General features: G+C 48.7%; 9 protein-coding genes across 9 annotated transcripts; 5 read left to right on the top strand and 4 right to left on the bottom strand.

Moving 5' to 3' along the window:
• Positions 1-337: 337 nt before the first annotated feature.
• FIESC28_04246 (uncharacterized protein) lies at positions 338-2158 on the top strand (the record flags this gene model as incomplete). Its single annotated transcript, XM_031158393.1, has 2 exons — positions 338-1933; positions 1991-2158. 2 exons carry the CDS (start codon positions 338-340, stop codon positions 2156-2158), a joined length of 1764 nt encoding a protein of 587 aa, XP_031017539.1.
• A 703-nt stretch (positions 2159-2861) lies between these two features.
• On the top strand, positions 2862-5072 carry FIESC28_04245 (uncharacterized protein; the record flags this gene model as incomplete). The annotated part of the gene is made up of 5 exons (XM_031158392.1): positions 2862-3565; positions 3616-3775; positions 3825-3863; positions 3911-4812; positions 4865-5072. 5 exons carry the CDS (start codon positions 2862-2864, stop codon positions 5070-5072), a joined length of 2013 nt encoding a protein of 670 aa, XP_031017538.1.
• Positions 5073-5494: 422 nt separating this feature from the next.
• On the top strand, positions 5495-6007 carry FIESC28_04244 (uncharacterized protein; the record flags this gene model as incomplete). The annotated part of the gene is made up of 1 exon (XM_031158391.1): positions 5495-6007. One exon carries the CDS (start codon positions 5495-5497, stop codon positions 6005-6007), a length of 513 nt encoding a protein of 170 aa, XP_031017537.1.
• Positions 6008-7213: 1206 nt separating this feature from the next.
• On the top strand, positions 7214-8447 carry FIESC28_04243 (uncharacterized protein; the record flags this gene model as incomplete). The annotated part of the gene is made up of 3 exons (XM_031158390.1): positions 7214-7481; positions 7530-8300; positions 8350-8447. 3 exons carry the CDS (start codon positions 7214-7216, stop codon positions 8445-8447), a joined length of 1137 nt encoding a protein of 378 aa, XP_031017536.1.
• A 427-nt stretch (positions 8448-8874) lies between these two features.
• Positions 8875-9536, bottom strand: FIESC28_04242 (uncharacterized protein; the record flags this gene model as incomplete). Its single annotated transcript, XM_031158389.1, has 3 exons — positions 8875-9228; positions 9292-9387; positions 9450-9536. The coding sequence occupies 3 exons, from the start codon at positions 9534-9536 to the stop codon at positions 8875-8877; spliced, it is 537 nt and encodes a 178-aa protein (XP_031017535.1).
• A 619-nt stretch (positions 9537-10155) lies between these two features.
• Positions 10156-11453, bottom strand: FIESC28_04241 (uncharacterized protein; the record flags this gene model as incomplete). Its single annotated transcript, XM_031158388.1, has 3 exons — positions 10156-11084; positions 11136-11219; positions 11276-11453. 3 exons carry the CDS (start codon positions 11451-11453, stop codon positions 10156-10158), a joined length of 1191 nt encoding a protein of 396 aa, XP_031017534.1.
• Positions 11454-11882: 429 nt separating this feature from the next.
• On the bottom strand, positions 11883-12653 carry FIESC28_04240 (uncharacterized protein; the record flags this gene model as incomplete). The annotated part of the gene is made up of 3 exons (XM_031158387.1): positions 11883-11969; positions 12031-12369; positions 12429-12653. 3 exons carry the CDS (start codon positions 12651-12653, stop codon positions 11883-11885), a joined length of 651 nt encoding a protein of 216 aa, XP_031017533.1.
• Positions 12654-12896: 243 nt separating this feature from the next.
• On the top strand, positions 12897-14691 carry FIESC28_04239 (uncharacterized protein; the record flags this gene model as incomplete). Its single annotated transcript, XM_031158386.1, has 2 exons — positions 12897-14527; positions 14577-14691. The coding sequence occupies 2 exons, from the start codon at positions 12897-12899 to the stop codon at positions 14689-14691; spliced, it is 1746 nt and encodes a 581-aa protein (XP_031017532.1).
• Positions 14692-14967: 276 nt separating this feature from the next.
• On the bottom strand, positions 14968-17687 carry FIESC28_04238 (uncharacterized protein; the record flags this gene model as incomplete). The annotated part of the gene is made up of 2 exons (XM_031158385.1): positions 14968-17060; positions 17108-17687. The coding sequence occupies 2 exons, from the start codon at positions 17685-17687 to the stop codon at positions 14968-14970; spliced, it is 2673 nt and encodes an 890-aa protein (XP_031017531.1).
• Positions 17688-20430: the final 2743 nt, after the last annotated feature.

Here is a 20430-nt window from a genome sequence, read left to right as displayed (position 1 = left end):
ATAGCAGTATCCATCGTTCACGTGGTTTGCGATTGTCTGCCTAATATGTGTGGTCTTAGGTTTGGTTGAACAGAGGCAATTTAAGTTATCAGACAACAGCTATTTAATTCTCATGCAATAATTATTTAAACACAGCTTGGAAACCTGGAAATTGGAACTTGAATAGCCATATCAAAGCAGCAAGTGTTTAAAGCGCCATCAAAACTTGGCGCTATCGGTTGCTCCAGATATCCCGCGCTAAACCTGTTGGGGACAATCGCCTCTTGAAATTCTAATAAACCTTGGAGCCTCGCGACCTGACCAACTCCAACAACACCATTTTCACAACCACAGAAAAATGACATCGATCGTCGGGTCGCTACAGGCTTCGCTGCCTAAGCCCAAATACACGGGCGAGGAGGAGGAAGCTCCCGCGCGAGCGCAACAACGCGGTGTTCGAATTGTTGGCCCCGGACAGCTTGACGAAACGCAGGTCGTTCTCAAACGATCTGGCCCCCCAGCATATGGCCAGCGCGCAGGATGGCGACCACGATCGCAGGAGGACTTTGGAGATGGAGGCGCTTTCCCCGAGATTCCGATTGCTCAGTATCCGCTAGAGATGGGAAAGAAGGGCGCCAACTCTAGCAACGCGTTGGCGGTTCAGGTTGATTCTGAAGGCAAGGTCAAATACGATGCCATCGCGCGACAAGGCCACACCGAGAACCGAATTATCCACACATCGTTCAAAGATCTTATCCCACTTCGACAACGCGCCGATGCGGGCGAGATCGATCTTGCGCGACCCGATAAGGAATCTGTTGAGGCAACAACAGAGAGGACGAAGAACGCACTGGCCGCCTTGGTCAGTGGTGCGGTAGCAGCCCAGAAACCGAAGAACGTCAATATTGGACAGCGCAAAGACCCTACTTTCGTTCGATACACACCAGCAAACCAGATGGGAGATAACTCAAAGAAGCAAGACCGTATCATGAAGATTGTCGAGCGACAACGTGACCCCATGGAACCCCCGAAATTTAAGCACAAGAAGATCCCCCGAGGACCCCCTTCGCCGCCTCCGCCAGTCATGCACTCACCACCCCGAAAACTCACAGCTGAAGACCAAGAGAACTGGAGGATTCCTCCCCCAGTCTCGAACTGGAAGAACCCCAAGGGTTTTACAGTGCCGTTGGACAAGCGTTTGGCTGCAGATGGACGTGGTATGCAGGATGTGGCCATTAGTGATAAGCATGCTCAGTTCGCTGAAGCTGTAAAGATGGCTGAGCGTCATGCTCGTGAAGAGGTTCAACAACGTGCTATGATGCAGCAACGTCTAGCGGAGAAGGAGAAGGCAGATAAAGAGGAGACCCTTCGACAGTTGGCTCAGAAAGCTCGTGCAGAGCGATCAGCTGGTGGTCGTGGGCGCAGAGATTCTCGTGGTTCTCAGGATTCAAGGGATTCACGAGACTCCAGATCACGATCGCGATCACGAAGTTACAGTTATTCCGAGTCAGACCGCTCCGATAGTGAAGACGAGGGAGTCAAAGAGCGTATGAAGGCTCGTCAGGAGAAGCAAAGAGAGGAGGAGCGAAAGCTGCGACAGAACCGTATGGGTGCTGAGCGACGAGCTCAGGTTATGGCCCGTGAACAAGGCCGAGACATTTCGGAAAAGATTGCTCTGGGCGTAGCTAAGCCTACACAATCAAAGGAGACGATGTACGACTCGCGATTATTCAACCAAACGAGTGGATTCGACAGCGGCATCAACGAGGACAACCCCTACGACAAGCCTCTCTTCGCAGCACAAGATGCAGTGAACAGCATCTACCGACCGAAGATTGACGCGGATGATGACGATGAAGAGACGGGTGACCGGGAGATGGCCAAGATCCAGAAGAGCAGTCGATTCGGCTCGGCTCTTGGCAAGGGAACTTTCAAGGGTGCCGCCGAAGTAGAGGTAAGCTCATCATTCTATGCATCTTCATCTACTCATCCACTAACACATTCTACTCAGGCACGCGAAGGTCCCGTTCAGTTCGAGAAGGCCGTTGAAGATCCTTTTAATGTTGACAAGTTCTTGTCAGAGGTAGACCAGGGCTCATCTAAGCGCGGTTATGGCTTGCAGGAAGAAGACAGCAGACAGTCCAAACGACCACGAGTTGACCCCGACGATGATGAGTAAATAGGAAATTGCATGGGAAAGGTGTGTTGTTTGGTTTATACAGTTAGACTCAGGCGTCTGTTTGCAGCTCGTGTGCTTCAAAAAGGCATATTCACAATACCAAGGCGCCACATAGAGCACAGCCTCCATGTAGCGCATTAATCACATTCGAAAGCTTCATTACCGCGACCAAGACTTATGTGCTAAGACTGATATTGGGGGACATGCATGCTATACGTGGAAACTCTACATCTCATCTCCCTCCGCATTTCGGAAATTTGACCGATTTGGGCCTGTTTTGCGGGGTACGTACAACAAATCATCAACTCTAAGAGTTAGAGCTATGGTGTTGACCAGGTTCAAGAGGTCATCTGTCTCTGTCAAGTTAGATTTTCCCCTGACATTCGCTGATCTTTGACCCGAGCCCGAGGGTCAGGGTCGTGGTTTTGACCCGAATCATTTGCTAAAGTTCAGGTCTTAGCCTGAAAAGAAGCGATCGACAGCGGTCCCCATGGGGAAAACACCATCATTTTGGGCCTTGGCCAAGCTATCCTTACCTTCTCATGGTAGCTATCGTCCCCCACAGGGGTAATTGGGGGCCTGTCGTGGGGTCATGAGGACGATTGTAGTATTTATAAAGACAAGATGAGGTCGCATTGATTGACGGAATTGTCAAGTGGCAGCTTCGACAACTCTACTCCTTTGACACTCTCTTGTCGCCGTCATGAAGTTCCGCAAGCTCTCAGCAGCTTTCCTTATCTCGCTGCTCCATGCACCTCAACTGGTAGCCGCGGCTCTTAACGCAACCGAGACCGATACCCAGCTCGTCATTTCCAATGACCGTCTCTACGCCGCTGTCCAAAAGAAAGGTGGTGCTATCGTAAAGCTCACACTCGACGGAACAAATCTCCTCGGCAGCCCATCTGGCTCTACCGGAATCGGACCCTACCTTGATTGCTACTGCACACCAAAGGGTTTCTGGACTCCCGGTTCTGTAAAGCCCAGTTACAAGCTCTTCAAAGGCAAAGATGCCAAGGGCAAGGACTATGGCGGCATTGTCATGTCAGACACATACACCGAGACAGGCCAGGTTTTGGAGCAGTATTGGTTCTTGAGAGATGGAGAGACTGGTCTGCATACATTTAGTCGAGTTGCGTACCATAACGAGGAGCAGCCATTCCTTCGAAACCTCCAGGAACTTCGAACGCTTTTCCGACCGAATAATGATATGTGGACTCATCTCTTGACCAACAAGAAGCAGTATGCACCTCTTCCTGGTAAAGAGGCCAAGGAGAAGCAGGTTGTGGTTCAGGATGCGACTTGGTATATGGGAAATACACCAGATGATCCCTATGTCAAGCAGGAGGCCGATTACTTTACGAAGTATACGTTCCAGGATAATTGGCGTGATCTCGATGCATATGGGCTGTAAGTTGTTGTATCTGGGTCTTGCAAAGTGACTGGCTAACAGGTTAAAGGTTCGCGGATGGCTCCAAGACTGAAGACGGAGATGCCTACGGTGCCTGGCTTGTTATGAACACCAAGGACACTTACTTTGGAGGTCCTCTACACTCTGATTTGGTTGTCGATGGTATTCTGTACAACTACATCAGCTCCAACCACCATGGAGACCAAACAGTATGTCGATTGTGATATCTTTTCACCAACATTTTGCTGACTATCCTAGCCTAACATCACTAACGGATTTGACCGCACCTTTGGCCCTGTAAGTACTATGATGATAGTAACGGTACTATAACTAACATTATACAGCAATACTTCCACTTCAACAAATTCCCTAAAGAGACCGATATCCTCGAAGCTCAAGCCGACGCTGCTCAATATGCTGACCCCGAATGGAACGCCGACTTTTACGATTCCATCGCTAAGCACGTCCCTAACTACGTTCCTACCAAGGGCCGTGGAAAGTTTGAGGTCAAGGTTGATCTTCCCAAGGGATCCAAGAATGCCATTGCCGTTCTCGCACAGAGCGGCGTTGATTTCCAGGATAACGTTTTCGATACCAAAGCCTACCAGTATTGGGCTAATCTCGATGAGAGTGGTCGAGCAACGATTCCTCGAGTCAAGGCTGGAACATACCGTCTTACTGTTTACGCTGATAACATCTTTGGACAATATACTCAGGATAAGATCAAGGTCAAGGCTGGCAAGACTGAGAAGAAGAACATCCGCTGGAAGGAAGAGTCAGCTGGTAAGGAAGTTTGGAGAATTGGTACTCCTGACAAGACCTCCGGTGAATACCGTCATGGTTTCGAACTCGATACATCTAAGCCGCTGCAGCCGGAACAATACCGCATCTACTGGGCCAATTGGGACTTTGTCAAGGACTTCCCTGACGGCGTTAACTTCAAGGTTGGTGAGAGCGATGTTGGCAAGGATATCAACTACGTCCACTGGAGTGTCTTTGGAGGAAGGGGTAACTATCCTCGTCCTGAGGAGTATGTTGGCAATGGCGATGTCAACAACTGGACTATTACTTTCGATCTGAAGGAGTCGCAGTTCAAGCACAAGAAGCATGCTACATTCACGGTACAGCTTGCTGGTGCGAAGACTGCCGCTGGAAACACCGACGTTTATAATGCTTCTGAGCCTCACTCGAATCTCAAGTATACTGTCAACATCAATGGCAAGGATCTTGAGCCATGGGTCATTCCGTAAGTTGAGCCCTATTCCTGCAAGAGTACCATATATACTAACAGCTGGAAGATACTACCAGAGCAGCTCTTGTGCTGTGCGCTCTTCTGTGAGCTGCTACAACATTGCTCACAAGTTTGAGTTTGATGCCAAATTGTTGAAGAAGGGCGAGAATGAGATTATTCTGAGTTTGCCCTTCAATGGAACCAACTACGAGCCTGCTATACTGCCCAACTCTGTGTATGTGCAGTACGATGCGCTCAGGCTAGAGATTGATTAGAGTCGTCAAGTAGATACCATTAATTGAAGCTGATTTTAGCCTAATAAACACAATAACTGCTCTTCTCGAGAATATTGAGGAATTGCACGCTGGAAGTTCCGACGTCATACGATAAGGCTGAGAAATAGAAAATATCCGATCGTGGTTCCTGCACGATCGGAGGCTTTCTTGAGGTTTCATGCTGCGATGTCGCTCAATTAGGTCCGAAGGATCGTGGAGGTGGAGTTTTATGTGAGTAAACATCAGCTGATGGAGAACCAACAGCATATTATATTCAAGAGTACTGGACTTCGGAGGTTTCTAATATTTCGGTAGTTGAGAAAATGATATAAGACGACAAAGGCCTGCAACTTCTTAAGCATCAACAACTACAGCTTACCTGAGACCCCAACGACAATTCATTGATTCAATTCAACATAATCATGGCTTCAGGAGCCTTCTTCAATCCGAGGGTCCTCCTCTTGGCGACACCACTTGTCTCATCAAGTATCACCCTCTGGTTCGCCCGCGACCAGAGTTTCTTCCTTTCTCTCTTCACCAAAGCGCCCATCGAGCGCAAGAAAGCCAACGAGATCATCCCGGGCTATATCACCAACTTCTACGGCTCCGGTCCCTGGGCGGTCCTAACATTCGTCGGTCTCACATTCACCACTTCGCTCAGAAACATTTGGTATGAACGCGCTCTCCTAGAATCTCGCGCATCGCTGTTCTGGTACGGCTGGTCTGCTGCTCTTGCGCTGGGTCACCTGGCGTATGTCCCTGCTGTGGCGTGGAAGCTTAGGGCCCTGTGGGAAGATAATTGTGAGGTTGAGGGGACGGATAATGTTGGGATGTTGGAGAGATGGTTGACTGTTAATAATGTGAGGATGTTTACTACGGATCTTGGCGCTTGGGTTTGTGCTGTTGTGGCTATTTCAAAGACGTTGACCGTTTAAGGGAGGCGTCTTTGATAGGGTAGGTTGAGTATAAGACGGCCATCGGGTATGCCGTTACTGTATATATGCTTTATGCAAGGCTCATATTGTAGTCATTAACAAATAGGCACAATCAACTTTCCTTTGTCTGTTAACCTTTTAAGCCATTCCCTGATGTATAGTTCTATCATATATGCATTTGAGATAAACGGATTTCGGCACAGGACAACCTTTGTTTATCAGGATTTAGGACTATTCTCGGCTGGACGGCAAGTCTCATATGAATAGTTAGGTAGCAACTTACCGTCTGTCTTTAGCGTCCTGTGGCTGTTAGTGGTGAATCAAGCCATTCCAGCCTTTATCAGGAATTCAAGGACAATACATAGCCCCCTTCTTATAGACCATTAAATAGTTCAACGCTCGAGTTTATCCTCAAAAAAGGAAAGAAAAAAACTTTTACCATTATTCCAAAAGTGACGCGTTATCAAGCCGTATTCCCGGATATCGAACCATGATAGTGTTAGCTTCTGATATTTGGTGGTTAAGAGACTATAGATTACGCGTCTTTATCTATCAATAGCCATCCTCCCTTGACACATGCAAAAACAAACCTGGCAATTACCGCATTTTAGTCTCGTATTCTCTCTCTGGAAATGCCCTAGACTTTGACTTTTGACTTTCGGGAGTTATTTTTGTGGCTTTGTTGGTGGTGTTACCCCTGAACACCAGACGCAGTCAGCATCATTATCACCAAATTCAGTAGCACTTTTAAGACGCAGCCACTACTGCCTCTGAGGTTGAATCGGGGAGTCGGCATGTGGAGAAGGTAAATTCCATTGATTTAGGTAACTTGCACAAGCCGAGTCTAAGAATCACTGTCGGGCAGCTGGCAGTGGCAGTGGAAGGGCAGACAGACGCAATGCAATACCAATACAATACAATACACTTCCCAAAGGAAGGGAAGCAAGCTCCCTCTTTAATGTTCCATCCAAAATTCCAATTCCTTTCCCTCGCTCCTTCCTTGTGATAAAAAAAGAACATTGACTTGCCTTGCCTTGCACTTCGCTCTCCATTCGAGACATTTCATCAACATCCACATTCCATCAACTCGCCCCATCAATCTCTTGATTCTTCTTCCATTACACTTGATATTATCAACATCAACTTCCCCAATTTCTTGACTCTTACCAAAAGATTCATTCAGACACAACTCAACCAAACGTCATCATGTCGGGATCCTCAGAAGGGTTCAAAGCCGGAGCAGATGCGACCGCCTATGATGAGATCTTGCCTGTTCGTACAGGCCAAGAGGTTCGACATGCTTCATCGAAAATGCCCTGGTGGAATCCCCGATACTGGAGAAAGAGTATCTGGGCTGGCGTCATCCTAAGCTTCACTGTTGTGGTGATCATCATCATTGCTGTTTCGGTCATGAAAGTGAAAGAGAATAGATATCCCGATTACTCGCCGCTGTCATATAGCTTGGCAGATACATGTAAGTCCACCACCCACTCCTCAATAACCTCTACTAACAATATCTTAGATGGAGGAGAGAACTTCTTTGATCAGTTCAACTACTTTACAGGATACGACCCCACCCAAGGCTTTGTTCATTACGTCCCACGAGAGCAGGCGCAGTCTCTTAACTTGACATCTGCTACCACTGACTCTGCCTTTCTCAGAGTCGACACTTCTGTTGGTCCCAACGATCAGCCAAATGCATCAACCGGTCGTTTCTCTGTTCGAGTCGAGTCCAAAAAGACATACGACAGCGGCCTCTTCATCTTCGACATCAAACACACTCCTTACGGCTGTGGTACCTGGCCTGCTCTCTGGCTTACAGACGCTTCCAACTGGCCCGAGAACGGAGAAATCGATGTCATGGAAGCAACCAACAAGGCAGACACTGGAAACCAGATGACGTTGCACACTACTAAGGGTTGCTCCATGGACGTGAAACGCAAGAACACTGGTGAGGTTGTGAGGACGGATTGCAACCATGAAAAGAACGACAATGATGGATGCGGTGTCAAGTCAGACGATGATGGATTCGGTACCGGCTTCAACAAGAACGGAGGTGGTGTTATGGCCGTGGAGTGGCGAAAGGAAGGTATTCGCATGTGGCAGTTTGCCAGAAAGTCCATTCCATCAGACATCAAATCCAACAAGCCAGCTCCTAGTACCTGGGGCACTGCGGTAGCCGACTTCCCCAACACGGACTGTAACATCGGTTCTCACTTCAAAAACCAGAGTATCATTGCCAACATCGACCTGTGTGGCTCTCTGGTGTATCATGTTTGGGATAGCTCGGGATGTAAGTCTGGCTGGTTCGTTTGATCAGACTTGTACTGACTTATTCACAGGCGCTGGCAACTGCACGGATCTCGTTGCCAATAATCCTGAAGCATTCAAGAATGCCTACTGGGAGTTTGGTTCTTTCCAAGTGTACCAAGCAAAGTAAGCCAGGATATGGCGAGACATAACTAATATGTGGTTTTATGAGTTGAAGCATGGCGTTTACGGAGACAAAGGGTTCCTTTCATTCTGCACTTTCGAGATAGGTATCTGTAAAACATGAATTCTGTTGTTATGAATACACTGTCGACTCTTGTGTTTTACACGAGTGGCTCTTCTATGAAACACGGGTATCAACACACCTTTCTGCGTATGTGCCATACCCTGATCTCCACATCTATCCATGTGATGTCCTGCATATATAGCGACCAAGAATCCAAATGAGCAGAGAGCCCGTCTCCAAACGCCTTTATAATGCTCTTGAAACATAATAACCGCAAAACTCCCCAAGCCGCAGAAATTCCACACATATCTGTACATCTCTTACAAGCCAATCATCATCTCCATTTTTGTTCTTCGTCGGTTCGTTGTATTTAGTCATCCTTGGGAGGCGATCGCATGTAAGCATCAATAGCCGCACTGAAAGCCGCAAAGGCCAAGCAGCCACCAGCAGCCGCTTGAGGACCAGCATTCTTGGCTAGAATACCACCCGTCAAGCATCCCGCTGCGACACTGTTGGTAAGGTCGTTCTTCGCACGCAGACCCTCGATACCGCATTCAACACCAGCGTATATCGATCCGACCTTGCCGAAGTTCTTGGCCATGGACCATGATCGTTGACCCATGTCCTTGAATCCGATCTTGAGTTGTTGCTTTAGAGGGAGAGATGTGATTGTGCTTTGCGGGGCGCCGGGAGCGGCTGTGTGGTATGGTGTATCGTAGGACATCTAAAAGCGCAAACCAGATTAGCTTATTGTCAAGTAAAGTTGAGATTCGAGATCAGGACGTACAGAAGCCATAAACATTCCGAACACACCACCCATACCGAAACCCATCACTCCAGACATGACAGACTTTCCGAAACAAGACTCCATCGCAGCTTGAACCTATATTTCTCAGATTAGCCCCGCCACCCATCATTTTCCTTGTTTGCGCATTTGGAACGTACAGCTTTGACGTTGGGATCTTGGGGTCCGCCGATCCCGGGGGGTGCGGCTGCGCCGCCGACTGGAGGTGTGGTTCCTGGGAAGTTCATGGTTGTGGTTGTTGAGGATAAGGGTAGGTAGGACGTTATCGCGGGTTTAGCTGCGGGACGATGGACTTTGAGATTTCCTGGGGAAATATTTGGGAGGGATTGTTTCTGCCGATATTGACCGCCTCCGGAGGCGATCGGCTCGGCCCCACTCCTCCGACTTTCGGCGGCTCCGGTTCCTACCTACAATAAGGTGTAGGCAGGAGGGTGTCAGAAGAAATGTCCCAAGGTTTAGGCTACAGAAATAAAGTAGCCTAAATGCTAGCCTAAGCTGGCATAAGGTGATCAAATTATTTCGTCTTATATGCTCTTGGAGGCCAATTCTTATGACACCCTGAGGGTAGGTACGTTCATTCAATACGTTTGTCTCAATTTCAAATATCTACCAGACTGTCATCAAGAGCTGCGCATCTTCCTTGCCCGGTCTGTCACTCTAATTATACATTCCTAATTGTCAAGCTTCGGCAATCAACCTGCCGTCCACAGGTCTTAAACGCTAAGAAAAGAAAAATCATCACTCGTTCTGGTCGTCAATCGTGTCCCTGGCTCATGCTCATCTAATCGTCGTCTGACCCGATGTTTCTCATCTGAGTGGACCCTTTGTCGTCTCCAACCTGCTTCTTCAATCCTGTTGACGGGTTTGAGGCTGAGATTGTTCGCCTTGCTGCTGTCGAACTGGCGCATCGGGAAGTTTGCGGCGCTTCGTGGTATCGGGGACCTGCATGTAGCCTTGATCTTGGGAGAAGCTGCGCTTATCAAGTCTTCGAGTCATCTCATAGGCGTAAGGATCATGGACTGGTCGCTCGAACTCGTAGGGAAGCATTTCGCGAATGGATGGAAGCCTTCCGTTCCACTGGCTCTGAGGCCCCTGGGGTGTCTGTTGGTGGTTGGCAGTCGGATGGGGTCGTGAAGATACATATCCTGGTGCTCGTGGCTGTGATCCCTGGGCACTGGTGCTTCCTGAAGGCACGGGAAGTGTCTGTTCAGGCTTTTCGACCTGGTCGGGGTCACGTTCCAGACGCCAATAGGGATTTTCCACACGCTCAGAGCCAAGGCGATCGAAGTACCCGTAACTGGGTCTCGAAGTGCGCTCAACTTCAGGTGCTGGAAGCCCATCAACTTCCTTGCCAGTGGCCGGCTGGTACCAAGCGGATGCAGAGCCCGGGATTGCAACACGCGCAGATCTGGGGAAAGGGTAGGAATCAGACTTGGGCAAAGCGGTGTGAGCAGATGGGATATGTCCTCCAGAAGGCCGTTGTTGAGCTGCATCGGCTGGTGTACCTGCGACAGAATAGGTTCCAATATCATCCAGTGACTTTGGCATGTTGAAAAACGGTCGTGAATGTTTGACTTCGTTCTCTTCATCTTCCTCGTCCCAGGGCAGGCGTCCCTTGCGTGATCGCCGAGCCTTCGGCTTCGGCTCGTTCTTCAACATTTTCATCTCGGCGATTTGAGGATCCATGGGCCCGGAAGTTGAAGTTGAAGCTGAAGCTGACGTAGAGCTATCAGCAGGGCTCGAGGGACGAGGGCGTCCATGGTCTTTGTAATATTCTGAGATCTTGTCAATATTGAAAGATTAGAAGGGAACCCGGCTAGACTGACTTGCATCACGCAAATACTTGTCGACGAATTCTTGGGCTTTCGGGGACTTGTGACCAGGTCTGTTGTTCTGGTAGTAATGCTCATCTAACGTAAGGAAGGAATCAGCATACTGCAATAATAGGATAACGTCAACGACTTACAAAGCATAGTGTGCGTGTATTCCCGGCGGCGTTTATCGCCTGCCAACTCGTTCATCCATTCTGCAAGCTGTGCCCAATTAAGGCTGTTGGGGTCAGGGTACGCAGCAACCGGTGACCGTGGGACAATGACTTCCCAAAAGAGACGTTCCTCTTCCTTAGACCAGGTCTTACCACCCATGGTGAGTCGGAGCGTAGGAGATAGCGAGCGTAGAAGGCAGCGAGCGTAGGGCGAAGGCGGCGATACAGAGACAAAAAGCCGCAAGTATATATAGGAAGTGATGATGGCTGTATAGAATTGTGATGTGAGGAGAGAAATAAACTTTCAGAATGGAAGGGAAGATAACGAGAATGCTTTATAGACAGCATAGGATAGCAGATGAGTGATTCAGTCCCGGTTGTGCTGTCATATCGAGCCATGATTAAACTCAGGGACAGTCACCTGGCCCTACTGAGTGGGAGACAATAGAGTGGTCTCTGGCTGTGATTCAATGCAAACGAAGCAGACGGGACGAACTGTTTGAATCTAGGAACCCAGAACATATTTGTAGGCAGCGATCTAGCATATGACAATGCCGTCGATATTGTCTATTCAGTTTTGCCTAGGGCCCTACTCTTCGAATATGCTTCGAGGTTCAGGGGCATGTACACCACGTGCAATCAAAAACGACACTAGGGGTCTCTCGAATCTCGAGAACTGTTATTGTCAGTCATTGTTGATTCTTGTGTTTGTCATTGAGGGGTAGGCAGTTACTCACAATGCTCTTTTTCTCGAGGGGTATCACTCCATCCTTCACCCAGAAGCCCCACCCGCCTGTCATATTGGCGAGCATCATATCCGTCGTCAGTCTATCACCGACGAACGCAACATGCGCGGGGTCTGTTACTCCAGTCTCTGGATGTTTCTTGAAGTACTCCATGATCTCCTGGCCACACCCTGGCTTCTTCACTGAATGCGATAGTACAGTGATGCCAGTGTTTTCCTCAACTTCAGCAGCGAGTTTCAAGTTCTTATCCCATGAAGTTGCGCCCGCGGTATTCGAGACCACCAGCAGTTTGCGACCAGGATATGCTAGTCTTAGCTTTTCGAAGTGATTCTATTCACAAGTTTAGTAGGCAGCTACCATCAAAATGATGAAGGTCAAATAATAGCCACCTTGTAAGATTCGTACACTTCAATACTATCGGGATAAGCAAAACAATCGTCTTTGTCCAGTACGACAGCCTTGATCTCTACTTTTCTGCCATCTTTTTGAAGGCCCTTTTCTAAGGGGATTGGTAAATCATTGAAGGTGGAGACTGTGTGATGGGGCAAGCATAGACTCGGCTTGAAGATGAGCCTCGTTATATTTAACGAAGCCGAAAGATTAAGATTCAACATGTTTTCGCTGCGTTTGATAGTCGTATAATTGAGAATGAAACAATTGAATGTCGTTGAGGAAGTTGAGCTCGCGCCACATTCAGGGGTGCCACAAGCGCCACACCAATTTAGCAGGCGCGTTACTACGCGAACGGGACCTTCCTTGTCACTTTATTTATTTCCCATTCCAGTACAACGTCAACATACAAAGAAAGTGACTTTTCGAGGTCTGTAGGCAATCTTGTCATCTTCCAAGATTCCATTATGCCTCGAAGAAAGGCTGCCGCAGAGCCTGACTCTCAAGGAATTCCTACAAGATCCCTGCGAAAGAGAAACCATCAGGAGCTCGAAGTCATCGAAGAAAGTGACCAGGAAACGACAAGCCCCGTAAAGCGACAACGTAGTATAGATCACGAGTCTCCTTCAATCGCTACCGGAACGAATGGTCACATAGAAAGCTTCACTTCGAATGGTAGTGAAGATCATACAGCCAGCGAGTCTGAATCATTATCGAAAGTCGACATAGACCAAACCCCTAAACCTGCTCCTAAGCGACGAGGTCGACCACCGAAGAATGCGACCAAAGCGACCAATGGCGACTCTCCTACGCCTAAAGCGAGTCGTACCGCTCTTTTCGAGACGCCTACCAAGAAAACACCTTTCGGACTGAACGGCGCAACACCCGGAGGAGCAGATCGATCTGCCAAGCGGAAAAGCACAAGAGCTTTGATCGAGCACGTTGTTGGCGATGACCTCACGGACGAGGAAGAATACGACGATTTTACGCAGCAAATCTACGAATCTAGTGAAGACGAAGAGGCTGCGGAAGGTGATATTGCCATTTCAGCAGAAGCATCAGGTGTAGACGAAGTTGCGACACCCTCAAAGTCGACACCTCGGCGAAAACCTCAACGAAAGAAGCCAGAAAGATCTCCGACTCCTCCCCGCGACCTACCTCCTCATGAACTATATTTTGCGCATAATAAGCCTGGACGACCGAAGACATCTAATAACACGCTTGGATCATTGGTTCTGCTTACACACGACGAATATTTTACGATTGTGAGAGAAACGAAGGATCACCATGAGCCTGATATCGAATTTCTGGAGAACTTACACGCCGAGTCATTCCCTCAGTGGGCCTTTGAGATGTCGCAAGGGTTTAATCTGTGTCTATATGGGTACGGCTCAAAGCGACGATTGATGCAGAAGCTTGCAGGCCACCTTCACTCTCGGTGTAGAAAGGACCAGGGGGACAAGATTGTTATAATCAATGGTTACGCTCCAAACACCACTATACGTGAGATATTGAGTACTGTTGGCGCCGCTGTCGATCCAGCTCACCGCATTCCTCTAACTCAACCCGCCGTTATGGTCCCGGCCATTCTTTCTCATCTCAATACCACATCTTCGACGATCACACTTATTGTCAACTCAATTGATGCGGCACCTCTTCGAAAACCCGCATCTCAAACTGCCCTGGCGCAACTCGCGGCGCATCCTCGTATACAATTGGCATGTTCAGCTGATACACCAGACTTTGCGCTACTCTGGGATATCGGTGTGCGATCGGCCTTTAACATGGGGTTCCACGACTGCACAACCTTTGCCCCGTATACCGCAGAGCTGGATGTTGTGGATGAAGTACACGAACTTCTTGGGCGGAACGCTCACCGAGTCAATGGCAGAGAAGGTGTGGCGTTTGTTCTACGCAGTTTGCCCGAGAACGCGAAAAATCTGTTCCGACTTTTGGTTGGTGAAGTACTCATCGCTATTGAAGAAGAGGGCGATGGCGGTGATGAGCCAACTGGCGTGGAGTACCGAATGGTGTATAACAAGGCAGTGGAGGAGTTCATTTGCAGTTCTGAAATGGCCTTCCGAACACTGCTAAAAGAGTACGTCTACCATACCCCACGTTGCAAGAAAGTTACTAACAGCAAATAGATTCCATGACCATCAGATAATTACGAGTATGAAGGACGCTCTTGGAACTGAGCTATTGAGCTTGCCATTTAGGAAGGACGAGCTGGAAGCTATTCTAGAAGACCTCACGTCATGATATACCTCTCACTGTAATATATAGAATCGGGAGTATGCATGGGAGCATCGGCGCTGGTTTTGGAGAAAACATTGAGCAAAGTTTTGCATCATGACATTGGTAGGGGTATTAAATATAACATGCAGGGAGCTCATTACCCTGGGATTTAGACCACATCTTCAAGCCTTTCGTGAACATTCATTCATCTCTATGCAGCCGTCCGCCCTCACTTGATGTCTATACCACCCATCCTCGCAAAAGAATCACCGGAACGCCGTCCCACCAGGTACTTTTCTATTAGACACCCAGGCTCTTGACACATGTCCACAACACCACTGGCACAATGACGTTGTCATTTCCGCCGGTAAGAACTGCTTCTGTCAGACTCGCCATCGAAGCGCACATGACGGCGTTTCGAGTACCAGCAACAACTCCAGGCTGGTCGCCTGCAACTGGCCAGCCGCCGATTCTCAACCAGAAACTGGCGGCACCGAGTCCCAGGACAACAGCTATCGCAAATGCGAGACTGCCCTCAAGACTCTTCCCGCCGCCCCAGAACCATTTCCGGCGTCCATATCGACGACCGATCAATGAAGCTGCTGCATCTCCAAGTCCCACACAAATAACGCCAGAGACAAGACTGACATCGCGAGCTGGCACTTCCCAGCCAGATAGATAACCAGATCCTGTGCGTGATACCGAAGCGAGGCCCAGCCAAAGAGGAATGGCGCATCCGATAAGAAGGAAGATGTGTGAAATAACGACAGGCCCACGGAAATCCCTACCGTCAACATAGGGCGCTAGGAATGAAGCAATGGGCTTCGATAACGGAGGAAGCTGACTCGCTCTGAGGAGATCCAAGATCAAGAAGACCGCCAGAATTAAGGAGAGAGCCAGAGCTGCGTATGTAGGATCGACAAATGTCGCGGGCAAAAACATGCCAACCATCATAAAGTGAAACACCTTTCGCCGCGTGTCCACCTCATAGATATCCTTGAGTCGGAAAACGACAATCAGACCCATAATCAGGATGCCCAACCAGTAGACACTCAAAAGAAGCCGAGTATTCGCTTCACCAAAATCGTTATGGCGCACATGTTGCACCCAGCCGGACTGACATTGTTTGTCTTCCGTAGGATCCAGCCTTGGAGGCAGGCAAATCCATCGCTCCAAGTTGTAACTTCCGACTTGGTATCTGAACCAAGACCAATCACCCAAAAGATAACCCAGGGCCCAGCCAATGGGCTCGTTACCGTCTAGCGCAACCCTTTCGATATAGGTGCGAACGCCTCCTAAAATGACCAATATTATGCTGGCATAGACATATCCTGCATATAGCCACTTTCTCATCGTTGCTTGCTCCTGCGTCAACTTAAAGAAGGGGCGAACAGACATGGAAGTAGCTCGTTTTCTACGTCCCGAGGGAGTATGTGTTGCATTCCGCTTGTTTCCTGAATCAAGGTGTGGTAAGGTATGTCTCCGAGCAAATGCCCAATTCCCGGAACCATCTGCAGCTGTTGGGGAAGATTGCAAGCTATCTACGCCTGCTGGAGCGGGAAAGCTGGGTCCGAATGTCTGTACTCTTGCTGGTTTCTTGAATAAAGGAGGGCCTGCCTCGTCTTCGGAAGAACCAGCTGTGTCGTAAACCGCATCTTCGTGCTCAGCTCTTAGCAATTCATTCCTGAGGCGACGAAGAGAGAAGAGCTGCCGAAGGTTCTTCCAGAAGGGCGGCCGCTGGCTGATAGAGGCTCTACGGAACCGCCATTTTGGCACTCTAGCTAACGCAATTCCCCAACGAATAATCGGACCACAAAACACAAGAAGAGACAGACCACCACCCCATAGAAGAGCCTTGAGAATGATAATTTGAGGTGAAGAAGCCAGTAGGAGAACGTTGATGAGAGCAATTGATAGTAGTTGAAGCTCGGCTGTCAACAGACTTGTGGTGGTGAGATAATGCAGTACCACACATAGACTTTGATGGAGGGGGTACAATAGCACTGCTGTTTCTCCTGATATGAAAGCTTCTGGGTATTGGTTTTCAAAGTTTTCGCGCGTCTTTGGGCTCCAGACCAATGGTATGCAGGTGATGCCCCATGCTAGTACATCGTAGGTAGCATAGGGGTCGACTTTTGGAATTACGCTCTGCGGAATAGAAGCGAGACTCAGAACAAGGTTCGGAAGTATCGCGGCGGGATTGTTCGAAGAAATGAGGAGTGACACGAAGAGAGTAATCGCCGAAGGATATAATATCGGAGCGGGGTCGAAATGTGCTGGTAGTTCGAGGGGTATTGGGTGTGATGGCGACCTCTTACGATAGGCCCATGCCACGACCCGAATGGGATACAGAACGAGAAGCCCAGCGTACAGAAGACCGAGCAGTATAATATCTGATATTATGAGTCAATTGAATAAACAATGCAAAAATTGTACGCACCTTTTCCCCAAATCTTCAACAGCTGTAACACCTGTGAATTTGAAGCTACCATAAGGCCCAAAGATAGAACAATGCCCGCCTCGGTTGCGCGTCTTACAACCACCCTTCTTCGCCTCTTGAGAGCTTCGATTAGGCGCTGGGTTTCTGGTGTCTCAGCAGGAACTGGCTTTTTCTCGAGGATGCGGGCGGTACGGTCGTCCGGAAGTGGTGGTGACGGAAGAGGTGACGAAGACCCAGACAGAGGTTCATTGATGCCTCTTAATCCCTTGTGCAAGTTTGACCTTGGCGCTGGTAATCCCCTCAAATAGTGTTCATCGTCGGCTTCGGAACCGCTGTCGCTCGTCTGCGGAGAGTCCTTGAGAAAGGGTGGCCATGTTGTTGGCGATGTCTCGTGGTTGGCATCGTCACTGGTCTTGGCAGCTTGCGCTTGGCGGTTCCGTAGAGAAAATCGATCCTGAAGATGCGGAAGGTCTATACTCTGGTGATGATACGGGTGAGGAGTTCGCGACCGAGCTTGAATAGTATCTTGTTCTTCGGGGTCGAGGGCGTTGAAAGGGTTGGGGTTGAGATGCTCTGTCATGACGAGGGTGTTGAAGGTGCCGCAATAGCAATCATCGAATATGGATGGGGTTTGCGCATGCGCCTAGGACACTTTTGAAAGAGAGAAGATCGCAAACACTTTGGCAGAATTGGAGTGGTAATGAGAGTATCAAGGTTCGGAATAAAGACAATTTCCGTCTGTGGCTTTGATTCCACGTCGACGATTTTGTTGACAGAAGATCGAGCATCTGTCTTCGGTACTGCCACATGTGAAAGTGGCCTTGTGCATCAGCCGTTTCGTCAGCTAACTAAACAATCTTCCAATCACCGAGGAGTTTCCAAGGCACGGCCACTCACGAGCCACGGTGATCAATAGTGGACAGTGGCTCAACATGGTGTAAGGCAAGAGCTGACTTTAAGATAACCTTCAATTTACCCGATACCAAGACAGAAACGGATGGGAGTCAAGTACAGATCTGGAAATGAAGCGTTTCCTAAGAGGGTACAAAGAAATCAATTTATCAATTTATGATTATCCTGTGTCGCGCGTGTCTTGGAGTAATTCCACTCCCTTCAGAGTATACTATTACAACATTCCATCTCTATCAGAGGACAATACCGTCAAATAGTTCCTGCCCTTGAAAGGCACAGGAACTCAACAAAATACACTTTCCGCATTTAGAGCCCGTCAGGAACGGAAAGCGCCATGAAACACAATATCACGTGCCCAGCCTGGAGCCTTCCACGAATATTCTCAAAATGTCTCATTAAATGGAATACGACAGCGGGCACGACAATACCATACGATTCTTCTCACTACTATACAAGTGATCACGAAAAAAGACGACGCTCCTCTGTCATAAATCCCATCGCCAGGTCTCACGAATACATCAGCTAGGGCTCTAAATTTAGACGTGGCGTCCATCAACCCTCAGCCAGTGGCAGGCGCCAAATTTGCTCCGCCCCTCCCCAGAAACTCCAGCATACGGATAAGTTGCATATTCTACATATCCATATACGACAACGCGAGATCTTATGCGCAGTTACGAATGTGACATATGGGTCTGGTCTAGTCATGCTGGATGCTCCAATATCACATGAAGGTCATTCGCTACACTTCTTACCCTGTGGTTCGAGATCAATCGCGAGTGTGTGCGTGTTTTGTTATCTGTTGCATGGTCAGCGCTACAAAAACGACCAGACGCCAAGGGCGCCGAGCATCGATGTTGTCAATAGCCCATTGGCCCAACCATTGAATTCAAACCTAAAACTCGGTCAACTTCAGCTGTCTCACGACAATCTGCATATTGGCTGTCTGGCAGCAGCTTGTCTCTGATAACATGTGCTGGTTGGCCATGAATTGTGCTAAGCGTTGAGTACTGAGATGGCATGTCTCACCACCAGAGAACTGTCTCAATTACAGGTGAGCGAACTGGATCGTGAAAAAGAACTTCGAAACCCTACAATCCTTGATTCACCAGAGAGGGGTTGAAGTTTCAAGATTTGAAGTTGGGTGTGGTGTTCAGGTCAGCGATTCGATTCATCCTGACAAAAGAGGTCGTGTATGACCCAAAGATGATCCATCATTGCACCAACCATACTATTTCTAAGACACATTCACTAATAGTAGTACGGTCAGTACATACGCATTGCAGAATCGAGGCCGACAGTTCATCTTGGTCACATCCAGCGGTTGAGGCAGTAAAACACTATAACGACCCATCCAAGTCTAACCAAGGCACGCTTAATGGGAATACTAGTAATTAACGAACAACAAAAAAACTCTTGGTGGAGGGCCGTGAGATCCGGTTGCATACATCATATTCGCTTGGCATATTACCAAATCCGCTTCGCCTTAAGACGGACACGCCGCGCGGAGCCAAGGACTGTGCACGTATCCATACTCGATCTCGCGTGTAGAGCACCAAAAATAAGAATCAACCGAGATTTCTTTCGTATTATTGCTGAGCATAATAGGACGATCAACCCAGATTGAGAGTCTCCGGTCTCCGGTCCCCAAGGAGTCTTCATGCTGTCGATCCGGTATGAACAATCAAGCACGTTCATCAAAGGCCAAGATGCGTCACTGCGTTGCATATCAATGACAATTATGAACAACCATTACACATATCAAACAAGGGTCTTATTACTGTAAAGCAGAAAAAAAGCTTTACTTGATCGAGGGTTGAGATTTGTATCAACCCTGCTGGGCAGGCCTTATTCGAATAGGCCTTGATGCTTGCATGCTGAAACCAAGGGTGGCATGGCCAGATCATTCTTGTTGACAATGCGACCACCTCCATTGCGACGCAAGATCAACTCAATGGAAGGGTTGGATAAGGGAAGACGAGAAGGCAACCTTCAAGTCAGGGACAGGGTTCAGGGGTTGAGCTGAGTGGGTCAAACATGGAATGACGACTGGGATCTTGCGGGCAGAAGAGGGCACATCTTTTGGGACCAATGGCTTGGGTCTGAACGTTGACCCGCTCGTTGATGCCGATGCTCATCTTTTTCTGTCGATTTTCTCGTATTCTGATGGCACGGAGGCGATTGTCTCTCCCCCTTCTGGTTCTGACATCAATTGGACTGATGATGGGGCTCGGGAGCTTTTTAAAGAATACGAAGCAACAACGCGATACTCGTACGTATGGGATGGGCACACAAAAGGCCTTGACAACAGCTCCGTCCGTTTGCCGTTACATCCACAGTGACATCACAAAGGTGGTGACTAGCGTCACGTTGGAGAGGCGCGGCGCCGTCTACACGACGGCAAGATGGACAGG

Source organism: Fusarium coffeatum (assembly GCF_003316985.1).
Source record: "Fusarium coffeatum strain FIESC_28 chromosome Unknown BRIP53273_contig_87, whole genome shotgun sequence".
Classification (NCBI taxonomy): Eukaryota; Fungi; Ascomycota; class Sordariomycetes; order Hypocreales; family Nectriaceae; genus Fusarium; species Fusarium coffeatum.
Note: the sequence above shows the minus strand (reverse complement) of the source record. Positions and strands in the feature narration are given on the sequence as shown.